At 39.7% G+C, this 23726-nt stretch overlaps 3 protein-coding genes across 3 annotated transcripts; 2 read left to right on the top strand and 1 right to left on the bottom strand.

The window, feature by feature from the left end:
• The first annotated feature begins 1309 nt into the window (after positions 1–1309).
• On the top strand, positions 1310–3007 carry LOC139915261 (potassium voltage-gated channel subfamily A member 10). Its single transcript, XM_071903821.2, has one exon. The coding sequence runs from the start codon at positions 1313–1315 to the stop codon at positions 3005–3007; it is 1695 nt and encodes a 564-aa protein (XP_071759922.1). The 5' UTR covers positions 1310–1312.
• An 8001-nt stretch (positions 3008–11008) lies between these two features.
• LOC139915325 (uncharacterized) lies at positions 11009–15655 on the top strand. Its single transcript, XM_071903918.2, has 6 exons — positions 11009–11116; positions 11550–12184; positions 12402–12506; positions 12918–12979; positions 14264–14527; positions 14719–15655. The coding sequence occupies exons 2-6, from the start codon at positions 11560–11562 to the stop codon at positions 14764–14766; spliced, it is 1104 nt and encodes a 367-aa protein (XP_071760019.1). The 5' UTR covers positions 11009–11116; positions 11550–11559; the 3' UTR covers positions 14767–15655.
• Positions 15656–18850: 3195 nt separating this feature from the next.
• On the bottom strand, positions 18851–21003 carry rplp2a (ribosomal protein, large P2a). Its single transcript, XM_071903900.1, has 5 exons — positions 20921–21003; positions 19654–19777; positions 19501–19549; positions 19283–19384; positions 18851–18980 (listed from the first exon to the last, which is right to left on the bottom strand). The coding sequence occupies exons 2-5, from the start codon at positions 19774–19776 to the stop codon at positions 18904–18906; spliced, it is 351 nt and encodes a 116-aa protein (XP_071760001.1). The 5' UTR covers position 19777; positions 20921–21003; the 3' UTR covers positions 18851–18903.
• Between the last annotated feature and the right edge of the window lie 2723 nt (positions 21004–23726).

The following is a 23726-nucleotide window of genomic DNA, read 5'->3' as shown; positions in this document are numbered from 1 at the left end:
CTGCACACAGCTGGACATAAGCTTTGTACTTTTCAGTGGTATCCTGGCATGTATTTGTGTGTGCTTTTATGATCTGATAAGGGATAAAGTGATGTCACTGGATCTGGTGTGTCTTTCAGTGTCAGCTCAGTGTGAGATAAGGCTAAGTTACTTAAGCCTGTTGTTGTAGCACTGTTTGGAAAATAGAAACCTTTAAAAGTGATACTTAATTGGACATAATTTGTTTTTAGGAACCTTTTAAAGTGTCTGCTAAAATCACTAAGCTGCAAGGTTGTGGACCTAAATAGATTAATCTATACACTCAGATAGCACCTTTCTCTCTCTGCATCTTTAAGTATTCTTTCTCTTGTTCTCAGCAACCCCTCTTTCTGACATGGCATAATCAATCAATAGACTTATTTTTTTGCAGAATCCAACCACAATATCCTTGCATGAGGGGATAAAAAGAATGTACAATCCAATGAAATCAATTCTATATCCTGGATTGTTATGTTACCTGCTAATGTCTGCAATGCAAGTTGAAATAGAGCCAGGGGAGTAATAGTGCAAATAGTGCAGGGCCCTTGGTGTCAAGTGGACACAGAGGTTGCAGCTTAAAAGTGTGTCGGGATATCGTTACCTGCCCCAACCAGACAAATAGAACGATAAAAGGCCACTTAGAAGTCAGGTCAACATGATGTTGAAAGACTGCTTCATATTGGGTTCAGTGTTTGACAGTCACAAATTTGGTTAACTGGTCAATAGATAAAAGTTGACATTCAAACACTAAAATCATCGTTTTGGTAAAGTTGGGAATTGAGAGGGAATGATAATGAAATGTTTCTGTTTTCAATCATACGAAAAGGTCCAAACATTTTCAGTGAGGAAATGAAACATTCAGTGTTGTACATGATCTGCAATAATGCCACCCATACACCATGTAAGCGTTTTCTGAGCTGAACTTGCAGAGTTTGTGTTTTCGTTCAGATCATGACTGAGAATTGGGAGAAAAAAAAATCTGAACAAGCATAGTATCAGATGACAAGTTCTCTGCTGATGCAAACGGGACCTGACAAAAACTCTCTTTACCAACAAAACAAACAGTATTGCACCATTTAGCAAAATATAACACAACTTGCCTTGTTTTTCTTTTTCAGATGAAACAGAACACATCTGAAATGATCCCGAGGTAGAGTACACCTGCCTGAATGATAACCAGGAGGACGGAGGCCCTGCCGGGATCTTCAACGTGGCACTGGTGGCGGCGTCCTCTCTGTCTCCCACACCCGAACCAGACTGACGGACAGAGTTGTGGCCAGCACCAGGGCAGGTGATGGAGGTGCCGCTTGTTAATTTTGAGAACATGGATGATGTCGGCATCAACATGGGTGACCCCAGTGACTCTGGGTACCCGACCTCACCCACCTCAGAGGCGCCTGATCAGAATCTGGTCACCAACCGCCTGACATCTCCGCACCAGTCACCACACAGGGGCCGACGTGGGCACCAGGCCGGTCAAGAGGGGTTTTCGCCCTCTTCTCCCCCAACACTGACCACTAAAGGGAATTCCAGCAGTGGCAGTCTGATCTCCAACCTAAAACTCCTGATCAACAGTGAGTCGCCCACTGACAGTGTCTTCAGCAAGATGGCTAAGGATTGCTGTGAGAACGAGGACATGTTTGAAAAGCAGTGCGTGGAAGAAAAAGATGAGAAGGTCGTCATCAATATTTCAGGCCTGTTGTTTGAGACCCAGCTCAGCACCCTAAATCAGTTTCCAGATACCCTGCTTGGTGACCCCATGAAAAGGATAAGTTACTTTGACCCGATGAAAAACGAGTACTTTTTTGACCGAAACCGTCCGTCTTTTGATGGTATTCTATACTTCTACCAGTCAGGGGGGAAACTCCGCAGACCAGCCAATGTACCCTTAGACGTTTTTGCTAATGAAATTGTTTTCTATGAGTTGGGGCAGGAAGCGATGGAGCAATTCCGTGAAGATGAAGGGTTCATCAAAGAGCCAGAGGTCCTTTTGCCCACCAACGAACTCCATCGACAGTTCTGGCTCCTGTTTGAATACCCAGAGAGTTCCAGTGCAGCGAGATCAGTAGCTTTGGTTTCTGTGTTTGTCATTGTCATTTCCATCTTCATCTTTTGCCTGGAAACCCTGCCAGAGTTCAGGGACGACACTGACTTTTTGCCAGGTGTAACCCAACTCATCAACGGAACCCAAGACAGTTCTGCTCCTCACCCGGCCTCAAAGGACCTGGTGGCGTATTTCACAGACCCATTTTTCATTGTGGAAACTATCTGCATCATTTGGTTCTGCTTTGAACTTGGTGTCCGTTTTGTGGTCTGCCCCAGCAAGAGTGACTTCTTCAATAACATCATGAATGTCATTGACATTGTGTCTATAATTCCTTATTTTGTAACCCTGGGAACGGAGCTGGCTACTACCCCTGATGAAGATGTTAACTCTAGTCAGAACATGTCCCTGGCAATCTTACGAATCATCCGTCTAGTGCGAGTTTTCAGAATTTTCAAGCTCTCCCGACACTCTAAGGGGCTTCAAATCTTGGGACAGACCTTGAAAGCCAGTATGAGGGAACTTGGGCTGCTCATCTTCTTCCTTTTTATAGGAGTCATCCTATTCTCTAGTGCCATCTACTTTGCAGAAGTGGACGAGCCCCAGACGCAGTTTGTTAGTATCCCTGATGGCTTCTGGTGGGCTGTGGTGACAATGACCACTGTGGGATACGGGGACATGTGCCCCATCACCATGGGGGGCAAAATGGTTGGCACTCTATGTGCCATCGCTGGTGTCCTGACCATTGCCTTGCCTGTTCCTGTAATCGTCTCCAACTTTAACTATTTCTACCACCGTGAGACTGAGCAGGAGGAAAAGCAGGTGATGGATGCAGCGACAGAAGCTGCCCAGAAAACGACATCAGCTGCAAACAAGTATGGAAGCACACCCTCACTAAACAAAAGTAATGGTACCTGGCAGAATGAGAAAAATGGCATGCATTGATAAACTAAATAAAGCATTTATATGAAGGGCATGAAAAAATGGACAAATCAAACATATCCAACAGTGAGATGCACTGAGTGATATCAGTTTATCTTTGTTTCTCACTATTTTGTACTGGCAGCATTTGTGCATATTATTACAGTATTAACAGGCATTACAAAGTATTGATGGGACAACCTTTACACAAGTTGTCTGACTAAGTAATCTGCATGTGGATGTGTCAAAGTGCAATTAACACAACTCAGCAACTATTGTGTCAGTTAACTGTATGACATGTACTGAACGGTGTTACTATATCGACTTTTATCCAGTGCAATTATATTTGAAGCAAAGTGTGATGGCTCATTTGTACTATAGACAAATATTTCACCTTGCTAATGTAGATTATTAGAGTCAATATAGAAGTGAAAGGCAAAGCAAGTTAGAAATTTGACAAAATTGTTCTTGTGGTCTATATAGCAGTGAGTTTATCCCAGAGAAGAAATCAAATCGACAACTATTTTAATAGTCATAGCATTCAAACTGGAAGTATATTCGGAGCTCATATTACATCACAGTTTCATGTTAGTCTATACTTTGTCATATTCAGCAAAATCTAGATCGAACTTGGCATGATTTTCAAGGACAGGCGAATGTGACTTGGTAAGGCAAGAGGACATCGGCGCACACATTGTGTTATCAGCAAATCTATAGTTGTGAATGCTCAGCCAGTGCTACGCAGCACTTTTCCATACGATACAGCATAACAATTTCTGTGTGATAAATAGTTGGCACATTAATAAATCTGCTATTAATCTTGCATGTAGTGCTACAAAATATAAATCAAATCACAAAACTGCTTCACATACACAGTTCAACTTGCTATAGTACATGCAGTAGTTGCATGGTACAGTTTCACTTACTAAGATCACAAACAGTATTTTCATCCACATGGTTTTGTTTTAATTATTAGACATTTTTATTATTCAGTACTTTGAATTTATTCACCACATTATATAGATTTATCTAAATATGCAATCTATCTGGTTAGCAATTTTTATTAATATATGAATTTTTCCCTTTAAAAACCATATCAATTTATTGCACTGAAAGTTTTTTCACAATCTCTGAAGCACTTTTTGGGCTTTACAACACCAACTTTTGGCAGGGAATACATATTTATTAGAATGTGAGAGAACCTAAGTATTTGTGGTCTGACTGAGACAACTGCAATAGAGGAGAGGGCAAAGGCAAAACCAACATTGCACTCTTGTGACTGAGAATTTCTCCATTACCTTTGTTCTCTCATTTTTGTTGCATGGCATAGAGTGCCGAAATGACATATAACTCTGTCTTATTATCAATAACTGAAAGTTTGACATATTTACTGTAGCTAAATATACTATAATGTGTTCATCATATAGTAATGATCATTGTATTCCATGTGATAGAGACAGCCAATAGTTCAACTGGGTTTGTAAAATGTTGAAAACAAGTGATGAAACCAGGCATTGGTGTCACGTCAGGAGAATATGAACTGGTACCATATATGCATGCCACATTTCAAACTTGAAAATGTACTGTATGTGTGTGTATTATACATATAAAGACAACCTGTATAGAAACAGCAATGGATGTAGTCGTAACTCAATCAATGCCTTTCTAATAATCCTACAATATGCAACGATGATGATGTATGGGTGGACAAACCAAAACTAATGTATTTTCCATCAATGGAAACAGCAATACCTGTAATCAACGAAATGAAATGCAATAAGCTGCAATGGTGACATTAGTTAGTCACTTAGGTATTCAGCACTTTACTATTGTTATCTAAGCACTTACAATATCAGGACTGTTACTGTGTGTGTGTCAACATTGTACAGTATACAGCATCATAATTTGCTATATTTTATTTATCCTGTACAGAGTGCCTTTCATTAAATGTGTATCCTAACTGTGTGAAGTTCCCCTCTGTTTCCTTCACATATGTAAGTGATCCCATATTTACAATATGGGACAGAACAAAATCCTGACCAGAAATGGATATTTTAAATGAATTCATTGATCTTCAAGATTTAGCTTGTCTCATGTAACGCTTTCACTTTTGAGACGAGCTCCATCTGTCACATCATTACATCGAGCAAATGCCAAGTTTTCCTTCTCAGATTTCAAACTCTTTCAAACAGGTATTTTTTTTTTTTCTTTCCTGGGTACAACAATAATGGTGATGAAAGGAGGTGTAAGTGTTGTGTCAGCATATGGCTCCGGGGCTGAATACTCGTTATCACCCTGTGTTAGCTGTTATTAACGCCTTCTCACTGCTGGTTCTCTGCACCGGTGTGACGATGGCATCCCTCTCTTTCTCTCTCTGTCTTTCCCTCTCTCTCTCTCTCTCTCTCTCTCTCTCTCTCTCTGTCTCTCACAAAAAAATGCTCCCCGGTGAGTCCTGTGCCTCAGAATGTGTCATTCCACAGGAGGAGAGAGAGATATGGGGTTCTTTTTATATCCGGTGCCATAGTGTATACGGCAGACTGGAAGAGCAGACGTTGTTGCTGTGTGTTCTGTAACAAGCCTGTTATCTAATGAAGACGTGAGTAGGATAGCTAAAAATAGGTGGCAAGATCAAAAGGGATTATCAAATCATGTGAAAATGCAACAGATATGGAAAACTGGCACATTGGGGAGTCTTTGTTGCTGTCCAGGATATGAAACAGAAGAGCTGAATAATAACTGATGATAAACATAATTAGTGCGTCCATCTATTAGCACGACTCTGTGCTAGATACAGAGAAATGCTAGTGCTGTGTGCTTGACAATGCCTTTGACTGGGACAGCTTCAAAAGCAAAAGCACCAAATTAAATATGCAGACCAAATGAATCATTTATAAGATTATCTATCTTGGCCTGCAAAGTTAAGAGCTGGGTGTTTCACTTGATGTATTACTGTCCCATACAGTCACATCAAGAACACATTCTCCAAGTGAGCCTGTCAATATGTTTGAACACTGGCTAACTTTGATCTAAGCACATTTTATATGTCTTATGCTTGTGATTTCGGATTTGCTGAGCTGTCCCTCTTAACTGCAACCTAAGTAGGACTGTCTTGTTAAATTGATTTGGTCATTCTCATATGGAAACACACTGGCTGTGTCTTTTCGCAGTCTGTTCAGAGGTCTTCTACTCTTGTCACTAGTTAACGGTCAGGTCAATTGTCTGCCCTTCTGCCCTGATGATCACTGATTGTGTAGTGATATCCCAAACACGAGGCCCGATAGTATTTTGCCATTTAACAGACAGGTGGCTCTCGCAAGGTCAGCCCCAATGTGAGTCTGTCATTTATAATTCATCGGGTGTTCCATGAAGAGATCAAATCCATCCTGCCTTTGATAAGGATTCAACCAAAGAAATCCACTCAAACACCAGCAGATGGTCCAATCGTGACACAGCAAACTATACTGCAATGCTTAATGGATCTAAAAATATCACAGTTGCATGACTCCATTCTCCCCCTTTCTCTCCCAGTAAGTGACAAACTGTGTCCCAATCTTGTAGGAGAAACAATGGATGGGTCTCACACTGAAGCTCAGACAGTGAGTCTCACATCAGTAGATTGGGTTACTGTTTTGTCAGCAGACACGCTACAAGCCAATTTCAGTCCTGCACAGACAGCAGCTTGTGTACTGTAGTTCATGCCCTCCAGAGGGCAAAGTCTCTTGGAACTGGGCAGCTTCTGTTTGTATTAAATCCCTCCAAAGTCTCCTGTTTCTTCCAGTGACTTTACCTTATCTGAATTTCAGAGCAGCACACAGAGACAGTGGCATCGGGCTGGATCACCGCTACAGTGACCTTGCTTTTACTGTTATAGAGCTCAGCAGATCTACTACTGAGTGGCAAAGCAATTTTTATGGGTTCAATTTTGATTAAGATTCAACACCCATGCTCACCTACGGTATTACTTGGGCCATTGATTCTGTGCCCTGACTTTGCTGACCAAGAACATTCTGACAAGGGTTTTGCATTACTCTTATAGCTTCCTTATCGACTGCAGGTCTAATATGATGAAATCACAAAAGCAAAATATTTTCAAAAAAGGGTACACTATAACAAATGAGCAGCAAGTATCTTGGACATATTCTTGGCACGGGTTAAACCAAGTGTGCTTGATATTCCATCTGCTCTCTCAGCATTGGAGGTAATGAAGGACAGGTGGACACACCCTGCTTCTTGGTGGGGGTGACAGAGGCTTAGGCACGCTGACGTAGCGTGACAGTGTGACACAGTGTGACACCATGTGCTACATGCTCCTCCTCTGGAGAAGTATGTATGGGAAGTAATTTCAAACACACGTATGTTATCTGCTAGTTTTAGTTCCACTAACTTACTGGAAATTCCTGATGTCATTCAGATATCCCTCACATTTGTTAACAAACTGTCTCAAATTTCAAGGAAATGCATTGTGTTTCCTGCATGTTAACACTCAACCTATCTGTTTTACATGACCAAGCCTGGACCAACTGAAAACAGCAATTCAAATACAACTGAGGAAAAGTACAAGCATACTCTGACAGTTCATACATCTACTGAATCAGCCTGAATATGACTGTAATAACACTATCTGGATAATAGTAATAATAATTATTATAATAATAATAATACATTTGATTTAAGAGCGCCTTTCTCAGACTCATGGACACTTTACGTATAGTTCAAGAGTTAAAAAATCTGAAAATCAAGTTCAAAAATCAATTAAGCTGCATTAAAACTGCAAAAATTAAAAAGAGGATAATAATAAGACACTCAGGATGTCATTTTCCTGAGTTATTCCTCTTAAGTCCATTTGTAAAGAAAACAGACAAGGCAATTGTCTGTATTTACATTGTGGTCAGAAATCTTATTACATATAACCAGACTCACAAAATTCCAAGTTTGAGAAAGATCTTTCTCCAGCTGTTAAGTTCTATATTATGGGTTGTTATGGAAGTGTAATAGATGTTTCCTGGAAAACTACACCTAAGTTAACCATTAACAGCTTTTTCTTTCTTGTGGTGATGTCAAAGGGAACTCCTGTTATCCTGATTGAGAATTCATTGCAGCCAGACTTTGTTACGGCAAACTCTTCAATTATTCAAATGACATTTTGGTCTACCTCAATAATTCAGAGTGGCTTAAGAGAAGTTTGTGATGACCAGTCCTCGATATATCAAATAAGCCATTAAAATTAATATCACATTAAATTAATAAATCATTTAGGGTATACAGTATGCACTTGGGATGCTGACATTAATGGTGGACATTATATTCTCCATTTTCAGTTTGAACATGCTTCTGTAGCTCAGTTTTTGTCTACCTTAGTGTTGCTACACTAATTCCAATCTATCATTTCTAAAATAGCAAAATTTAGTGTGTGTATTTATCATATAACCTCCAGCGCAGTCACACAGGACTCCAGAGTCCCAAGATGGAGAAGGTAGGTAATGATTCAAGGAGATAAAGATTTATGACAGGTACCTGCACAGTGACTGCACAGCGCCCGCTCTGCTGCGGTGCGCCAGCCTGGAGGTCAACAGCCAGACCTTGTGGGATGAAACGTGAGTCTCACATTTGTCCTGCTTAACGCCCATGAAAAATGAAGCAGGTGACCTGAAGTATCACCCTGGATCAGATAGTAGACTTGCTGCCTTCAGAGGACCGCAGGCTGCTCTTCGCATCTGCCACAAACACAAATCTTTACAAAGCCTGATTATGAAGTTGAAGTGCAAAGAACACTGGTCATGCAATTCCAGTGCAATGAAAAAAATAAATCTGGGGGATTCTACATAGATAATTACCACAATTACTATGACTGTGGTAGAGTCTACATTAGGCTAAGGCAAACCTGCCAGATCAGAGAAAACTCAACCCACTTAAGGACTTCAGTTCAGAGTTCAGTGATCAGCTGGATTGTTGTTGTACTTTATGAAAATTATATTCCTGCACTTCCAAAACACAGCAGATCATACACTCCATATGCTAATTGAGAAATGTAGGCAGTTCCTGTAAAGGTTGGCGGTTTGAATCCTCTGGTCAGCTGTGAAATTTGGGTAGGCAAAGTCAATGAGTAACGCTCTCCCCTCCCTCAATAACTACTACTGAGGTGCCGTTGAGCAAGGCACTGAACCTATGGGGGAAAAAAGCTATGATGTGAAAGACAATTTAGGGCACAGGATTGGGCTTGTTTACCACTACACATCTACTTGTGTGATCTCAGTGCCATCGTGACGACAGGCAGGAGTTGTTTCACAATGTTTAGTGTGACACCATGTGGTATTACTTTGCTACTGCACATTGTAAACAGGTTGTAACAGCAGGTTTGTCACTCATTTGTTGACTTCTGAGCAAATTTGATATATAAAAGGCTCACTTGCAATAAAATGGAGCATAGGAGTACATTTATTTGGGCCCTGTGTACTTAATCAATTTTCTTGGGCCATTATAAACCCATTATTCTTCCCTTCAGTGCTCAGCAGAGGATCAAACAAGCGTGGGCTCTGTCCATCTAAAGCCGACAAAGGCCCAATTATGCGATAGTCACAATCTATTTTCTGTCTGAATGTCTGGAGGAATGATTGTGGAAATTTTGAATCAGTCACTTTTGTATTGGGATGAATGAGAAAATCTCTGCATTCAGCACGGTTGTTGGGAGGAAGAAAAGTCATTTTTAATCCTCCAATCTCCCTAATAATGGAAAAAAGATTAGCAGTATAATGGAGAGATGGAGTCAGAAGGTCATTGGAGGGTGATAATTACAATTACAGGCTGCTGCAGCTTTTCCAAACAGTGTTAGAAAGAATAAAGAAGCTGATTTGTGAACTATACTCACATGATGAATCCATTTGTAATACAAGTTTGGCAACTACTCAGTAATTTAACTTTATGGTTACATAAAAGGTAACCAGGTTTCCCATAAACAAGCCAGACATGGCGTTACTCATAAACTGACACACTGCCCTGATGTTTATTAGTGTAATTACGCTGTTTGCTTGATCAATGAAAAGAGCAATGGAATATGTTTCTGCTATGAAGACAGCTTTACTGTGAGCATAATTCATAAGCATTTCCTGGAAGACTTTCACAGCCCTACTGTTTATCAGACTAAACTCAGCCCAACTTGCAAGCGATTACAAAATCAGGGCAAACACCTTTTGAGGTGAAGTCATGGCTTTCGATAAAAGTTCACCGCCATGTCGCCATGTTGGAGCAAATGATTCTCAAAATTAAAACAAGGGAGAGAAGTGCGAATTAATTCGTTAATGAGTTGATTTGAACCATGAATCTAATTGTCTGAAGAAAACTCAGTTACAACAATACAAACATAATGAGCAGGGAGTGAATGTTGGCAAGTTAAGCATCTTTGCTTTAAAAAAAAGAAAGAAAGAAAAAAAGCATATTGATATAAGGATCCAAAGATCCCATAATGTTATTATGTGAGCTTATAGCAACCATATTGTACTTAATTGTATTTTGATCTCCTATATCATTATAATAATCCTATAGAATATTATGATATGTATAGCATCATTCTAACATTTACTAGAGGATTATTAAAGTTCTTTTTCGTAAAGGTGCAGTGGTCTATGACTCGATTGAATCAAATGATCTGACAACCTATTTACTTCAATAGGTTACAACCACAAGGCACATGCAGTGAATATTGCCAAAAGTCTTTACTTTTCTGCGGGAGGAAGGAAACGATGTCTTCAGCATTTCTACTTCCTGTAAAGTTACTGTCAGCCATCGCATGCGAGCGACAGCACAGAGAGCGAAACCGTAAAGCGTGAAACCGTAAACAAGCTGTTGTGTCACCTGACGCGGCGCGCGTGCTCTCACCTGTCTGGGATACAGGTGTTTTTCCCGTCACTCCGCCCACTCTCTCTAGTGTTATCTGAAGATGACGATAGGCTCCAGGTCAGAGGAGGAGGCAGGGACTTTTCACGACAAGTCCAAACAAGGGTGGGGAATGTGATCGTACCTTCATTAAGTAGTCACACTGTTTCAGTCGAAGCTGCTGCGCGTCAGTCGCATTTAATAGTTTTACAAATCTTCGGGAAGTGAAAGGCGCCTCTCTGTAGTGTTGGTGAAGGAATTAAGGTGAGTCCATGTTGTTGTTTGCTCTAAATTATATATATGTAGGCTACAGCAGGGCAATTTCATGTTTCTAATTTTAACAGTTCTTGAAAAGTGGTACGTTTCTGCAGCTATAAAATGTCTAAGGCTTCCAAGGAATAGAACAGAATAGGCATAGAATAGAACAGAATAGAACTTTTCTAAGTATGCTGTCCCACAAAACGAAACGTGATGTGTCCTGTAGCCTCGGTCATGTTCAAGCTTTCAGTAGTGCCTTCCTGAATTTTGCCTATTTAAACACAGAAGCGTTTGTTCTTCATTCTTTACACCCATGGCAAAGCCTCTGCTTGGATCACAAGTTGTTGCTTCCTATTTGGCATAAATTAAATGCTAAAAATATCTAATGTTGAATGTGAGGTTGATTTTTTTGTTTGTTTGTTTATTGCTGTTGTTGTAGTTTTGCCACCATGGAAACGCAGACGGAGAAAGGAAGGACGCCTAATGGCCAGTTGATCTCTGTGACCCGCAAGGATACAACCCGTCTGCTGGAGGTGTACGTCAAGCGCAGCCTCAGCCTAAACGATGGGACACTGGTGGATAAGAGGACTGAAAGGAGAAAGAAGTGGGTGACGATGCCCCAAAAACGAATACGCAGACACTCCAGTGACCCTTCCATTCACCTGGCCCCGGATTCAAATGATGGGGAAATTGGTGAATTTGCTGCTGCTGCCGAAACCCCCCCCACGAATCAGCCTGAGACACAGCCTGATGAATCTGAGAAAATGCCCAAAAAAACGAAGAAGAGCAAAAAGTCCTCGTTGTGGAAAAGTTTCTTGGGCTTATTCTCGAGGAAGGGGAGTGAGGAGAAAGAAGGAGAGCAGGAGAGTCGTCCGGACGCGTCGGAGGTCTCCGCATCACAAGAGGCCTCCTCCGACGCTGCTGGTGCCAGCTGCCTCCCTGCCACCCCAGACTCCGTACGCAAGAGAAAGTCCATGAAAAGAAAGTCCATGAGAAAAAAGTTCTCCAAGAGGCGGCTGTCTCTGAAAAAGTCATTGAAGCCAGATCCTGCTAAAGACCTCAACACGGTTGAATGTAAGTTTGAAGGAGAGACAGGATTATGTAACCTAATATGTTGAATGTAAGAAGTAGTATTGCATGACAAACAATATGATCAAATGTTATTTTTAAGGTGTACTGGCCATCATACTAGGAGTAATGTGGGCCATAACGTTAACTTTTTTGTTGAAATATACTTGCTGTGTGCTGTTTTTGTATTATGTTTTACAAATAACTAATTGTTGATTTGCAGCTGTCGTGATTGTTGAACCTACCTACTCCTACTATGAGAAGGTGTCAGAGGAAATGGAAAAGATTGTCCATGAGGTCAAGGAGAAAGAAGAAGTTCTCACAGATGGTAAGATGGGCTACTAAGCATTTACACTTTCTCTTACATCTTCTCCTTATGAAAGAGCTTCTTGTTTGGTTCGTGTGCATGGCAGTAGAAACTCATGTATGAAGACATGTTTTAGCTTGACAGCACATTTGGCGAAACATTAAATCTAAACGCACGCCAGCCGGCAGAATGTATTTCTCTGCCAAACGCAGCCCCACCCATGAAAATTATAACCAGCCTGTCATTTCTGTTGGCTCTGCATCCTGGTTCTGCATCCTCCCACTCCAAAATAAGATTAATATCCACCCACATTTAATCCTTCCAACCATGCTATATTAATCGGCAAAACATATACGGGTATGGTAAGAAATAAGCGACAGTTGTTTGACATGTTTGACAGTTAACTTTCACTTTTCTTTTGTCTTACCTCAGAGGAAGTAATAAACAGGATCATTGCTTTGACAAAGCAGCAGGGGGATGCCATAGATGACAAGGTTGGTATTCATGGATAATTCAAGCAAAAATTAGAAGGTGGACACATTGTACTATTAAACTAATTTGTTAGTATCCATATAAACGTTAGATAATTCTAAGTATTTCTGTGTTTGTCTGGTTATACATGACATTGTCTCCTCAACACTCAAATGAAAATTAAAGTATGTTGTTAATTATTAACGATGATCCAGTCAGGATTGTTGATAGAGCATAGAACAACCAAGATTGTCATAAAGTGCTTTACAGAAAGCAAAGGACACAATAACAGATTAGAACAAGGATTATAAAATCAAGAGATAGAACAAGTAGATCATAAAACCCATGACACTACTGCATTTTAAAGGTTCAGTTTAAAGGTTTCTAACCTCAAGTTAGATAGATTTTTTGTGTTGTGATTTACTTTTTTGGTGTACCCACTTTCCCTCAACCCGCCTCGTCTGCTTCTACTTAAAGGAATAGTTTGGTATTTTGAACCCTGGGCCAAAATAACATGTTTTCCGTCATGATCCCTATTAGTAAAAACCATCATAGAAAGACTGTCACGTATGCCCCTAGGTTTCTATTACAATAGAGTGGAAGGGGGCAGCCGGTTGTTACCGGACGGGCAGAGCAGGCGGCTAGCGAAGTTATGGTTTCTACTAATAGGGATCATGACGGAAAACATGTTATTTTGGCCCAGGGTTCAAAATACCGAACTATTCCTTTAAGTTAGTGATTTCCTACATTTCCCAGAATGCCTTTTGACAAGAGAAAGTGCCTGAACTTGTTGCATTTTGCTGTAAAGTTATATGTGAAGGTGGAGAGAGCGATAGCCATAACTATAGCGGGGACATACTAAGAGCAAGAGAGCAAGAGTTTTTTTCAGTCAAGAAAAAGTGACTGCAGCATGTGTTGAGGCTGCATTGCACTGTGGTCTAGTGAGGCTACTGTCGATGGAAAAATTGATTGATTTGAATGTCGGTTCACAATAGTGGGTCTAGAAAGAAGTCCTTGCTCTTTGATTCTGAGGAACTGACACCAAAACCTGACATTTACGGTTAGATAGATGAAACATTTTCTGCTATCAAACTCCATTGTAGCTGCACATCACGTCGTCTACGTGTGGCCAGTTATCCATGGAAATAAGAACAATACAGAAAAGCAAGGTGCCAATAGCTGTTTTTTTTTACAGTGTTAAAATGTCTTAGGGTGGATTTTTTCTTTAACCATGAATGTTTAGGAGCAGTGAGATTCCCAGTTGGTCCAAGTTACTGACAGCAGTCTTCTCCCTTATCCCCATCTAGCTGAAAGAAAACCCCGCCCTGAACAACTTCTTCCAGAAGATGTCGTACAGCTCCTTCCAGCAGTTGGCTGATGCCTATGTAGAGACAGAGACGACACCGACCAACAACAACCACCTCAGCGTCCTACCAACAGCTCCTGAACTGGTCAAGCTGGCCTTCACGCTCGACTTCACTGCCAGGGTGGCCGGCCTCTCCAAGCAGAATATAGGTCACATTACTGGCTTGGGGAACCGCTACCTAGAGGACCGATTTGAATACAAACAGGTGATTAGCAGAAACACACTTACAGAAAAGAGATAAAGCAGAGGGGAGCACTAAACATTTAGTAGACAGCTTGGGCGTTCTTCTTTATACTGCATGCAAATCTAAGAATTTGCCTGTCCTTAATGTTTCAGATGGAAATGTAACTGTTAAAATGTGTCTCTTTGTCTTACTTTGTCTTTTTGTCTTTACAGGCATGCACAGATCATCCGTGGTCCGACAGTGATGAAGCTAATGACTGAGGCGCAGCTATTCAAAACGAAACCTCTACTGCAAACGAAACCAAACTTTATCTCAGCATCACTGTTGTGCTTAACAATATGTTGCAAGCATCGGTTCCCTTTTACCAAAAACAATTTTTTGTCCATACAGGAAGCAACTTAGCACTAATATCAAGACTGTAAACAAGCAAAGATTATAGACATTTTCATGTGGCTTTTTACTGTTGATTTAGAGAGGAATGAAAGGATGTTTGTGTAATTATCCTGCAGCAGGATATTTGCTAACACGTCTTTGTTTAAAAACCAGTTGACTGGCCTTGGTAAACACAAGTGAGTACCTTTTGTAATGTGAAGTGTTGACCAATGTCACGCGGTTTACTACATATGGAAGATCAACTTCAAAAAGGAGATGTTAGTAAACAGTCTTGAATCATGTAGCAATATTTCAGGGTGATAAACAGCTGATTCTGCTAGTGACACTAATAATGTGATTCACGATTAAATTAGCTGCACCGTGCACATTAATTTGTAATAATACAGATGAGCAATGCAATATACTGTACATTGTAAGCTAGACACCTCAGTGCAATACCTTTGTTTACATTTGTAGGATGTAAAGGTGAGGAACATCTTATATATTAAATAGACAATAGCAATAATGAAATGTGATGTGATTGCTATGTTTGTTAGATATGAATGCTGGCGTTCATATTATGTAGTTAGGAGATCATTAATTGAATGCACATTTTTATAACATTTTCTATTGAAATCTTACATCACTGTCAGGATTTATTCTGTGGTAATTAAATAATGTTATTGTTAATTATGTATGTTTCACTGACTGTGGATGACGATGATGATGATGATGATGACAGCAGCTGCTTTAAATAATAAAGCCATACAAAATCAAGGCTTGTTTGGGTCATGCTAAGACAAGCCTCACCCACTACTTGCACACTCCCATTCCATCAGGCAATTACTGGAACTATCAACCAGATCCACTTTTTCCTTTCCCAAGAAAATCCTCTCTTCCTCCTCCACTTACTAATGAGATGCATGGAGAGGTGAAGTCTATACTGAGCAGTCATCTCTAATAGCTGCAGGCTAGTATTTTAGTTTCTTCGACTGGATGCCCTTTTCTAGACCTTAGGATGGGAGTGTATCTTGTTATTGCTGTTGGTGGTGGTGGTGTTGGTGTTGGCGATAGGAGATACGCTAGCAGTGGAAAGCTGGAAGTAGAGGAAAGAACGACACCTTGATTCTGCGGCTCGTCTGGAGTCTCACTACAATCTGCCTTACTGCAGGGACGAGAGCCTGGCAGGGATACGAGAATATGTATCAGAACAAAAAAACAGATGTACATTCCTGTCTAATAGCTGAGGCTGAAATCAACATGCCTTGACAATACTGGGCACAACCACGAGACTGTGTAAGTGGATCATTTAGATCAATTTTGTTTTGAGTGATGAGTCATAGGGGCAGAGATGCAGAACATTTTAAAGATCCAGAATGATTTCAACTCAGGAAAATTTCATGTTGATTTCTAACACAATGAGCATATATACTGTATATAGATGTATATTGTCAGTTTTTGATAGATGGTACAAAGCCTGTAGGACTGAGTGAAAATCTAACCTTCCCTATGATTGTGCCTCCACTGCAGCCAATATTTATATCTTTGGGGAACAAATGTCCAGTGTTGGAACTTCGGCACCCAGCAACAATGGAGGCACAGAGATTTTTTGGCTAGTTCGGCAAGTGGCTGGCTGGTTATTGTCTTGATAGACACCTGATTAACTATGCATACTGTCGACCAATCAGAACATTCAAGAAAACCTGGGTGAGGGTGACATCATTTACACCAGGAAGTAGGCTGGAATTCTACATCTCTTTGATTCTGTTGACAACCAGATGGAGAGATTTTCAAAGGGGCGTTAGTTCAAATTTCCACAATGATGTCAGTTATAATAATGTGGGTAACTTTACATTAACAGGTCCTTTGTTAAATTATGTCATGAAATTGGGAAATACAATTCTCATTGCACTTGACCTTTTTTAGTAAAAAAAATACAGCTTTACCAATTTTATTGGATAACCAGGACATGAGAAGAGATTCCCGCACACTGTCTGTACTGCAATTAAAACATTTATTAGAAAAATAGGCAACGTTTCGGTACTGAGACCTTCGTCAGGCAAATATCAGATTGGATATGTTGGATAACCAGGGAAATGGATGGGCTTACATTGTCACCGTACATCACGATTATTGAAGACATGAGAAAATGTGTTCTTGCCAACATTTATAATGGATTCTGGGTGCACAGTCCACCAGGTGATTAGAAAATGGAATGTGACAGTCTGTCAGCTCCATGGCTGAGGCGTGCAGTGATGGGTCTCACCTGTGAAAAAGGTTCCTTTGCAGGCAGGAGACCTTTCTAAGGAAAAGGAGGAACTCTTCACCGTCCTGCCAGAATCAACGGGGCCCTTGAAGGAATTTCCTGGAAACCAGCACAGCACCATGATGGTACACATGCACACACATAAACCAGAGACAAGAGAGCGGGAGAGATAAAGAAAGTAGACGCCCAGGGAGTTGTATAGTGAAAAAAACATGCCCAACAGTCGTGACTCACTGACATGCGGCATGAACCACTAACATCTCATTGGTGTTACTATTATAGTGCCCAGTTTTAAAGTCAAATCATTCCTTAAATTATCTCTTAATATAACTGTGATTGTTCAGTACAGAGAAGGGCAGTGATTTATTTTTCTTGTGTTTTCTTATGTTTCTTTCCCTCCCATTGTAGCTGATAATCACATCTAGAGTTGAACTCATGATGAACACAAAGTCAGGCGACTAGCAGGAAAGGCAAACAGGCAGGATTACCAGGCGTGCGAGGAAGCAGGTGGTGGAAAACTTTAAAACCACATCGCTTCCAAAGATTACACAACAGAGCTGAAATGATCAGTGACAAAATAAGACGTCATACAATCAGCGCTGAATGAAAATAGGAAAACAAAAGCTGTATTGTAAGATATGAATCTGATGATTCACATTTCATGACTGAGTTTGATTTTCCAGTCTAATTAGCCTACATGTATTTAGGCAGGTACTCAGTCGGATCTGCTGAATTTATAATGTTTTATTGATGCCCATCAGGAAATTCTGTTTTCACTCTCCCCTCTTTACAGGAAGGTCAGACCAGGTAGCAACAGCACAGCGGTCCTGGCGTTGGTAGGGATTCAGTAGTTGATAAATGGGTTAACCAGGTGATTTGTTTTGACAGTAAATTAATAAAGGGGCGGTAAACATGTAGCTGCATTGTGCAAAAGAAGAAAAATATTTAACCAGTAACTGATAGCAATGGCATACCAAATGTATTGAGTTGTGATACTTACAATGTAGGCTGATATACCCAATATAACAAAGGTTTAACCTATATAATTCTAAATAATTTATAAAATCCTGTTATTGGATTCATCTAATTTTGACTTTCATCAGTGTTGTTTTATAGCGTGGCCTGGTCATGTGATGTACTGTTCAAGTATAGTGCAATCTGAACGGTGCACTGGTAATCCTATACTGAATAATCACTTCAGTGTACAGTATGTACTGATCAGCATGCAGCATGTTAGTATCCAGTTCCTCTCTGCATGGCTAATTTACAACTGGGAATATGTTTTGTTCTTAAACCTGCACCATTGTGAGTTGTAGTTTCAGCTTTGTGGCCAACAGTAAGCCAGACAAACCACATGCCACTGTCTGCATTGCCCAATAATGATGGGTTGCAAAGTCAAGCCTATTTTTAGCCGGCAGCAAAATAGCTTTCAGCATTCGATTAGGATTTAGGTCCAGGAAATTCATTTTACAAGCCCTGACACCCATCTTATTTATTTCTGTAACAATAAAAATTGTAAGGTATGGGAGAAACTCAAGCTGTGTATGGGTAAAGTCTAATACCTATTCCTCTTGTTCATGCCACTTTTTCGAAGATCATCCTTCCACCAGTGACAGTACAATGTGTGTAACAGCGTTGAAACTAACTTTGCACAGCCATCATTTGTAAGTGCTATTTTAATCCGACTAAAGGACGACACGACAATGTTTTGTGTAAACCTTTTACATTTTTATTGCTTTTTAAACTCTGAGAAGGCAGATTAATCAAAGAGTCCGAAGCCCATGTCTTCATCTGACTCTTCCGATTCCTCTTTCTTCTCTTCCTTTTTCTCTTCCACTGGAAAGGGGGGAGATAAAGACAACAGTCAATACAACAGACAGATGGCAGTAGGAACATTCAGCTGCACTGGGATCCAAATAGTCAAAAACTTTATGTTGCAAGACATCCAAGTTCAACTAGGCATTCATTTCAGAGTCTATCCAGATTGAGAACCAAAAACCTCAGTTTACATTTGCCATACTATTTGCACTGATAACACATAGTAGTGCAATAATGCTATTTAAACTTCAAGCAAACCTACAGAAAATGAAACCATCCATTTTCTGATGTACGCCAAGACTGGAGGAAAAAACACTCACCAGCAGCAGGCGCAGCCCCGGCTCCAGCGGCTCCGCCACCAGCAGCAGCAGCAGGAGCCGCTACAGCACCACCTGCTGGTACGGAGGCTAACTTGGAGAGGCCTGTGGAAGAAGTACAATATGTTTAGTCAGATTTTCCCTGTGCAACTCCATGGAATCTTCAATGTGTGGCGTTGGGGATTTCACTGAAAAAAAATCAATTTTCCCTGCAGCTTTACCTGAGTTCATGACTTCATTGATGTCTTTGCCATTCAGCTCACTAATGACCTGTGGAGAAATACCAAGCCTTTGTTTCAGCCACACAGCATCTTCAGCAGACAATAAAGAACACTTTTGGTAACAGCACAGTATAGCTTTCTTATATGCCATACCTTGTTTAAACGTTCATCTTCGGCCTCAATTCCTACGCTGCCCAAGATGGCCTTGATGTCCTTTGAGGAGGGGCTGGTGTTCCCACCGAGCACAGCCAGGAGGTAAGCGGCCACGTAACGCATTCTACATAGACAGAGGAAACAGGACAAAGGTAAACAATTTCAATTACACTGCAATTTATGCCACCTTCATGCCATGTCATAAGAAGTGAAAGAATGGGATGATATAAGATCTGGCTGCTATAACTTTCAGCCTTTCACATATAGATTTCACTTATAGATTTAAAATCAACCATAAACAAACTGCAGCAGACATGACTCGCTTTTTGTAAGCAGAGTTGATTGTATTGCTGTGAATAACTGATACTTTTGATTTTTATTATTTTGAACTGCTGACATCAGTGGATTCGCTTGCTGCCTCTGTTGACCGAGGAGGTTTAATAGTGTTGACACTTTTCTGCAATTCGTGAATATGAGATATCAGTGCCTACAAAATAAACCCCATATTCTTTTCTTATTTTATTTACATCAACCTGTGTTGACATTCATCTTCTCCCACCCTGGCATCCTCTGTTCATGTAACACTGTCCTGTACTTTATGTCAATGTGTCATGATTGTATTAGTACTGTTGTCAATTAAGAAAGAAATCCCACATATCCTCCTTGTAATTACCACTAGGAGGCTGGCGTGAACGTTTTTTCCTAGTCGGCAGGTCGTATTTACGGTAATTCCTGCCGTAACTGGAACGCGGCATAAGCGCATACGGTACAAGGTAGCTGACACTCTTTCACAAAAACAACACAGACTTAAAATAGCACCACTTAAAATAAATATGGACCCTAGTAGGATTGAATACTGTGGTGAATCTACGGCGAGTGGAGATATGTGGGAGGGCCCAAGCCTGATATTAGCATTTCTTACTGTCATCTTTTTTTAAAATATAGGATTTAAACGTCTATTACAATTCAATTCCACATGGACATGAGTAGAAAAGGCAGTGTAAGGTTTTGTATTTATGTTTTGGGGTCTGTAATGACACTGCGGGAGCGTTCAACATGTATAATATGTGGTTATTCAGCAAGAAACCGGAGCGGCATGGCGCCCAGTGTCCACCGTCTGTGAGGCGTTCATGAGCTTTGTTTTCGCTCCAGCATCGTCGTGTTGGTAATTAATTCTAACCGCCCAAACCATGTAATATGAAAAATTACTGTAAAACATCGACGAATCGACATTTACAAGGTTTCAACACGTTAAATTGACACTTACTTTTAAGTCTGAACAGACACGAAACGTCGGTCACGCTGGTAAATCCGGAAGAGGGAGGGCGGTGGTACAGGAAGTTGTACAAGTGTTCAGTGCGTCGATTTCATTGGTCCGTTTGGTTGATGGACATGCATACGTCGTCATTTTGATAAATAGATAAAATATTATTATTACTAGGCCTATTATTATTATTATTATTATTATTATTAGTAGTAGTAGTAGTAGTAGTAGTAGTCGTACTTTTTAACGGAATTGTAATGCAAAACAGTAACCTTCACTAAAAAAATATATGTAACGTGAGATTGTGTTACATTTTAATGTATGCATGTGTAATTTTGATCAAACTTGGATCAGCTGTCGTTACCACATACTGAGCACAATATTTTAACTTTTTGTGTTATCAGATTGAGCATTAGCTACTATAAAAACAATACTGCTACAGTTTAAGTTTAATTATATTTGTTAACTTTTTTAAAAAATGGCAAAAGAGTGACATACGCCTTTTTGGCACAAACATTGTCCCAATACAGCCATGCAGAATATGGGCGTATGTAAGTAAACAATTGTAAAACACATTCATTTTAATACAAATCTAGCAATTACACTTCAATCAACACTGAAATATCAAACAAGATCAGAATGAATATCTTTATCATGAAGTAATGCTCAGCAACTTTCACCAAGGCCTTTAAAACTGTAGGCTACATGGAACATATCGAATTGATTGATACATTTTTTCTGTTAAAAACATTTAATAAACCTTTTTAATAAACCTCTATAGACATAAGAAACTACTTTTGATTCTAAACTACTACTTTTTTTTTCTTTTGCTAGTATAATACATTTTTGTAGGGCCTTCATCACTTATTGATGTGTCCTGGGACACATTCAAAGACCTGTAAAACTCCTCATAACACTGAGGGATAACTTCAGCTACCAGCAGTCTTACTACCAGAGCTCATCTTGACCAGTTCACACTCCTAACATTATAAAATAACATTTGAATCTATAGGCCTAAGTATTTCATGGGAATATTAACATATTTACATTCATCTAATATTGACCTAGAATATTAATTAGGATATGAATAGGATACTAAAAATGATGTGATCATGCTGCCATGCTAGCATTACTTACGTCAGCATGCATTTTGAGTTGACCTGTCGTGCTGTTAGAATCCTCTACCCACAATGCTTGTTCAAAACTGGGGTTTTGCTTGGTGTCAAAAGGGCGTAAGTGCAGTTACGCCCTTTTGGCAGCAAACAAAACCCTACTTTTACTGTTACGGCTTTCAGTTTTTGTTTAATTAAAACTTATGGGTCATGATTTCAGTTGTGTCCTTTTGGCACTGAAAAGATCTCACTGAGACCTTTCAATTGATATATAATGCTCATATTCGCCCAAAATCGCACTTACTTATTTGGCTCCAAGCCCTCGATTAGTAGTAGTAGTACTAGTAGTAGTAGTCATACTTTTTGACGGAATTGTAATGCAAAACAATAACCTTCACTAAAAAAATATATGTAAAATGTGAGATTGTGTTACAGTTTAATGTATGCATGTGTAATTTCTTTTCCTTTTTTGTCTGTCTTCCTTTTTTCTCACCTCTTCAGCTCTGCACCCATGTTGTTCTTTTTTTCCCCTGATAGACAACGTTGTCTTATGCAATGTGTGTCTTAATCACTCCATCTTGTTTATTATTTTAATGTATTTTATACACAAATGCAATGGAGTATTATTCATTTTATTCAAGAAAGTAAAATAGTGTTAAAAAAAAAGAAAAAAAAAAAGGACTGCCTGTAGATTGTTTTTACAGCCTAAACTGCAATATAGGTGACAAACAGAGCCTCTTGTGGTTTCCAGGGGTTTAGTCTAAATTTATTAGAGCTCAATTTGGGGCTGCAATGGTGCAGACTCCAAACTAGTGAGGTCCCCTAACATGAAAATGGCATCCTTAGAAAATTACAATACCCCATTCTGATTTTATAATTAAAAACACATGACAACAAGGAACATTTTTTGTCACCTGACTGTGAAGAATGAAGAGTCTCCTTTCTCCATCTGTCATAATGTGTAACAATTTTCACATGTGTTAAATATGAGAGTAGCAGGAATCTTTCAGCCTCAGCATGGGGTCACATACCAAAAAAGGTTGGACACTGATGGGGTGTTCCACCAGGCTCTGGGGGAATAAAATAGATAGATAGATAGATAGATAGATAGATAGATAGATAGATAGATAGATAGATACTCTTTGGAGGCACACAATTGTGTCACTACACTGAATAATTAAATTTGCTGGATGGAAACTTGTCAAGTAAAATGTTACTTTGCTGCGAAGGAAATGTCATCTAGTTCAGATGTTAAACATTTTACAGTGCTATTTTGCAAGAAGCAGTGTCATGTCATCAGCTTTAACAGAGCATGTTAACTGTAAAAACCCAGAAAAAAAAGTGAAGGACACCAGGCCACTGTCAGCATCCGACCAGAGGGTGGAGATACTAGAGATCAGGGTTCATGAATGAATGAATGAATTCCAATTCAACTGAGGAATTGGAACTTGAATTTGAGAAAAACCTACAGGAAACAGAATTGGAATTTAATTGGAATTACAGGAAGTTGTAATTAATTCAATGAAATTCTATGAAATTCCATGTTTTTTTGTTTTTTTCTTATCTGAGATTACACATAGTGTTATATATTATCAATAGCCTACTGAATATCATAAAATGTTAAAGGGACCTTTCAGGTGGTATTTGATGCATAACACGTAATCATAATACATACAGTACATTATGAACAAATGTAA

This window comes from Centroberyx gerrardi, chromosome 5 (assembly GCF_048128805.1).
Source record: "Centroberyx gerrardi isolate f3 chromosome 5, fCenGer3.hap1.cur.20231027, whole genome shotgun sequence".
In the NCBI taxonomy this organism is placed as follows: domain Eukaryota; kingdom Metazoa; phylum Chordata; class Actinopteri; order Beryciformes; family Berycidae; genus Centroberyx; species Centroberyx gerrardi.
Note: the sequence above shows the minus strand (reverse complement) of the source record. Positions and strands in the feature narration are given on the sequence as shown.

Excerpts from the sequence above, each read along its gene's own strand:
- LOC139915261 (XM_071903821.2), top strand. The coding sequence starts at position 1,313 with ATGGAGGTGCCGCTTGTTAATTTTGAGAACATGGATGATGTCGGCATC.
- LOC139915325 (XM_071903918.2), top strand. The coding sequence starts at position 11,560 with ATGGAAACGCAGACGGAGAAAGGAAGGACGCCTAATGGCCAGTTGATC. Across the intron at positions 12,507-12,917 it reads AGAAGAAGTTCTCACAGATG|AGGAAGTAATAAACAGGATC; the intron begins GTAAGATGGGCT and ends GTCTTACCTCAG. Across the intron at positions 12,980-14,263 it reads GGGATGCCATAGATGACAAG|CTGAAAGAAAACCCCGCCCT; the intron begins GTTGGTATTCAT and ends ATCCCCATCTAG.
- rplp2a (XM_071903900.1), bottom strand. The coding sequence starts at position 19,776 with ATGCGTTACGTGGCCGCTTACCTCCTGGCTGTGCTCGGTGGGAACACC. Across the intron at positions 19,550-19,653 it reads AAGATGAACGTTTAAACAAG|GTCATTAGTGAGCTGAATGG; the intron begins GTATGGCATATA and ends ATTTCTCCACAG. Across the intron at positions 18,981-19,282 it reads CGGGGCTGCGCCTGCTGCTG|TGGAAGAGAAAAAGGAAGAG; the intron begins GTGAGTGTTTTT and ends CCCCCTTTCCAG.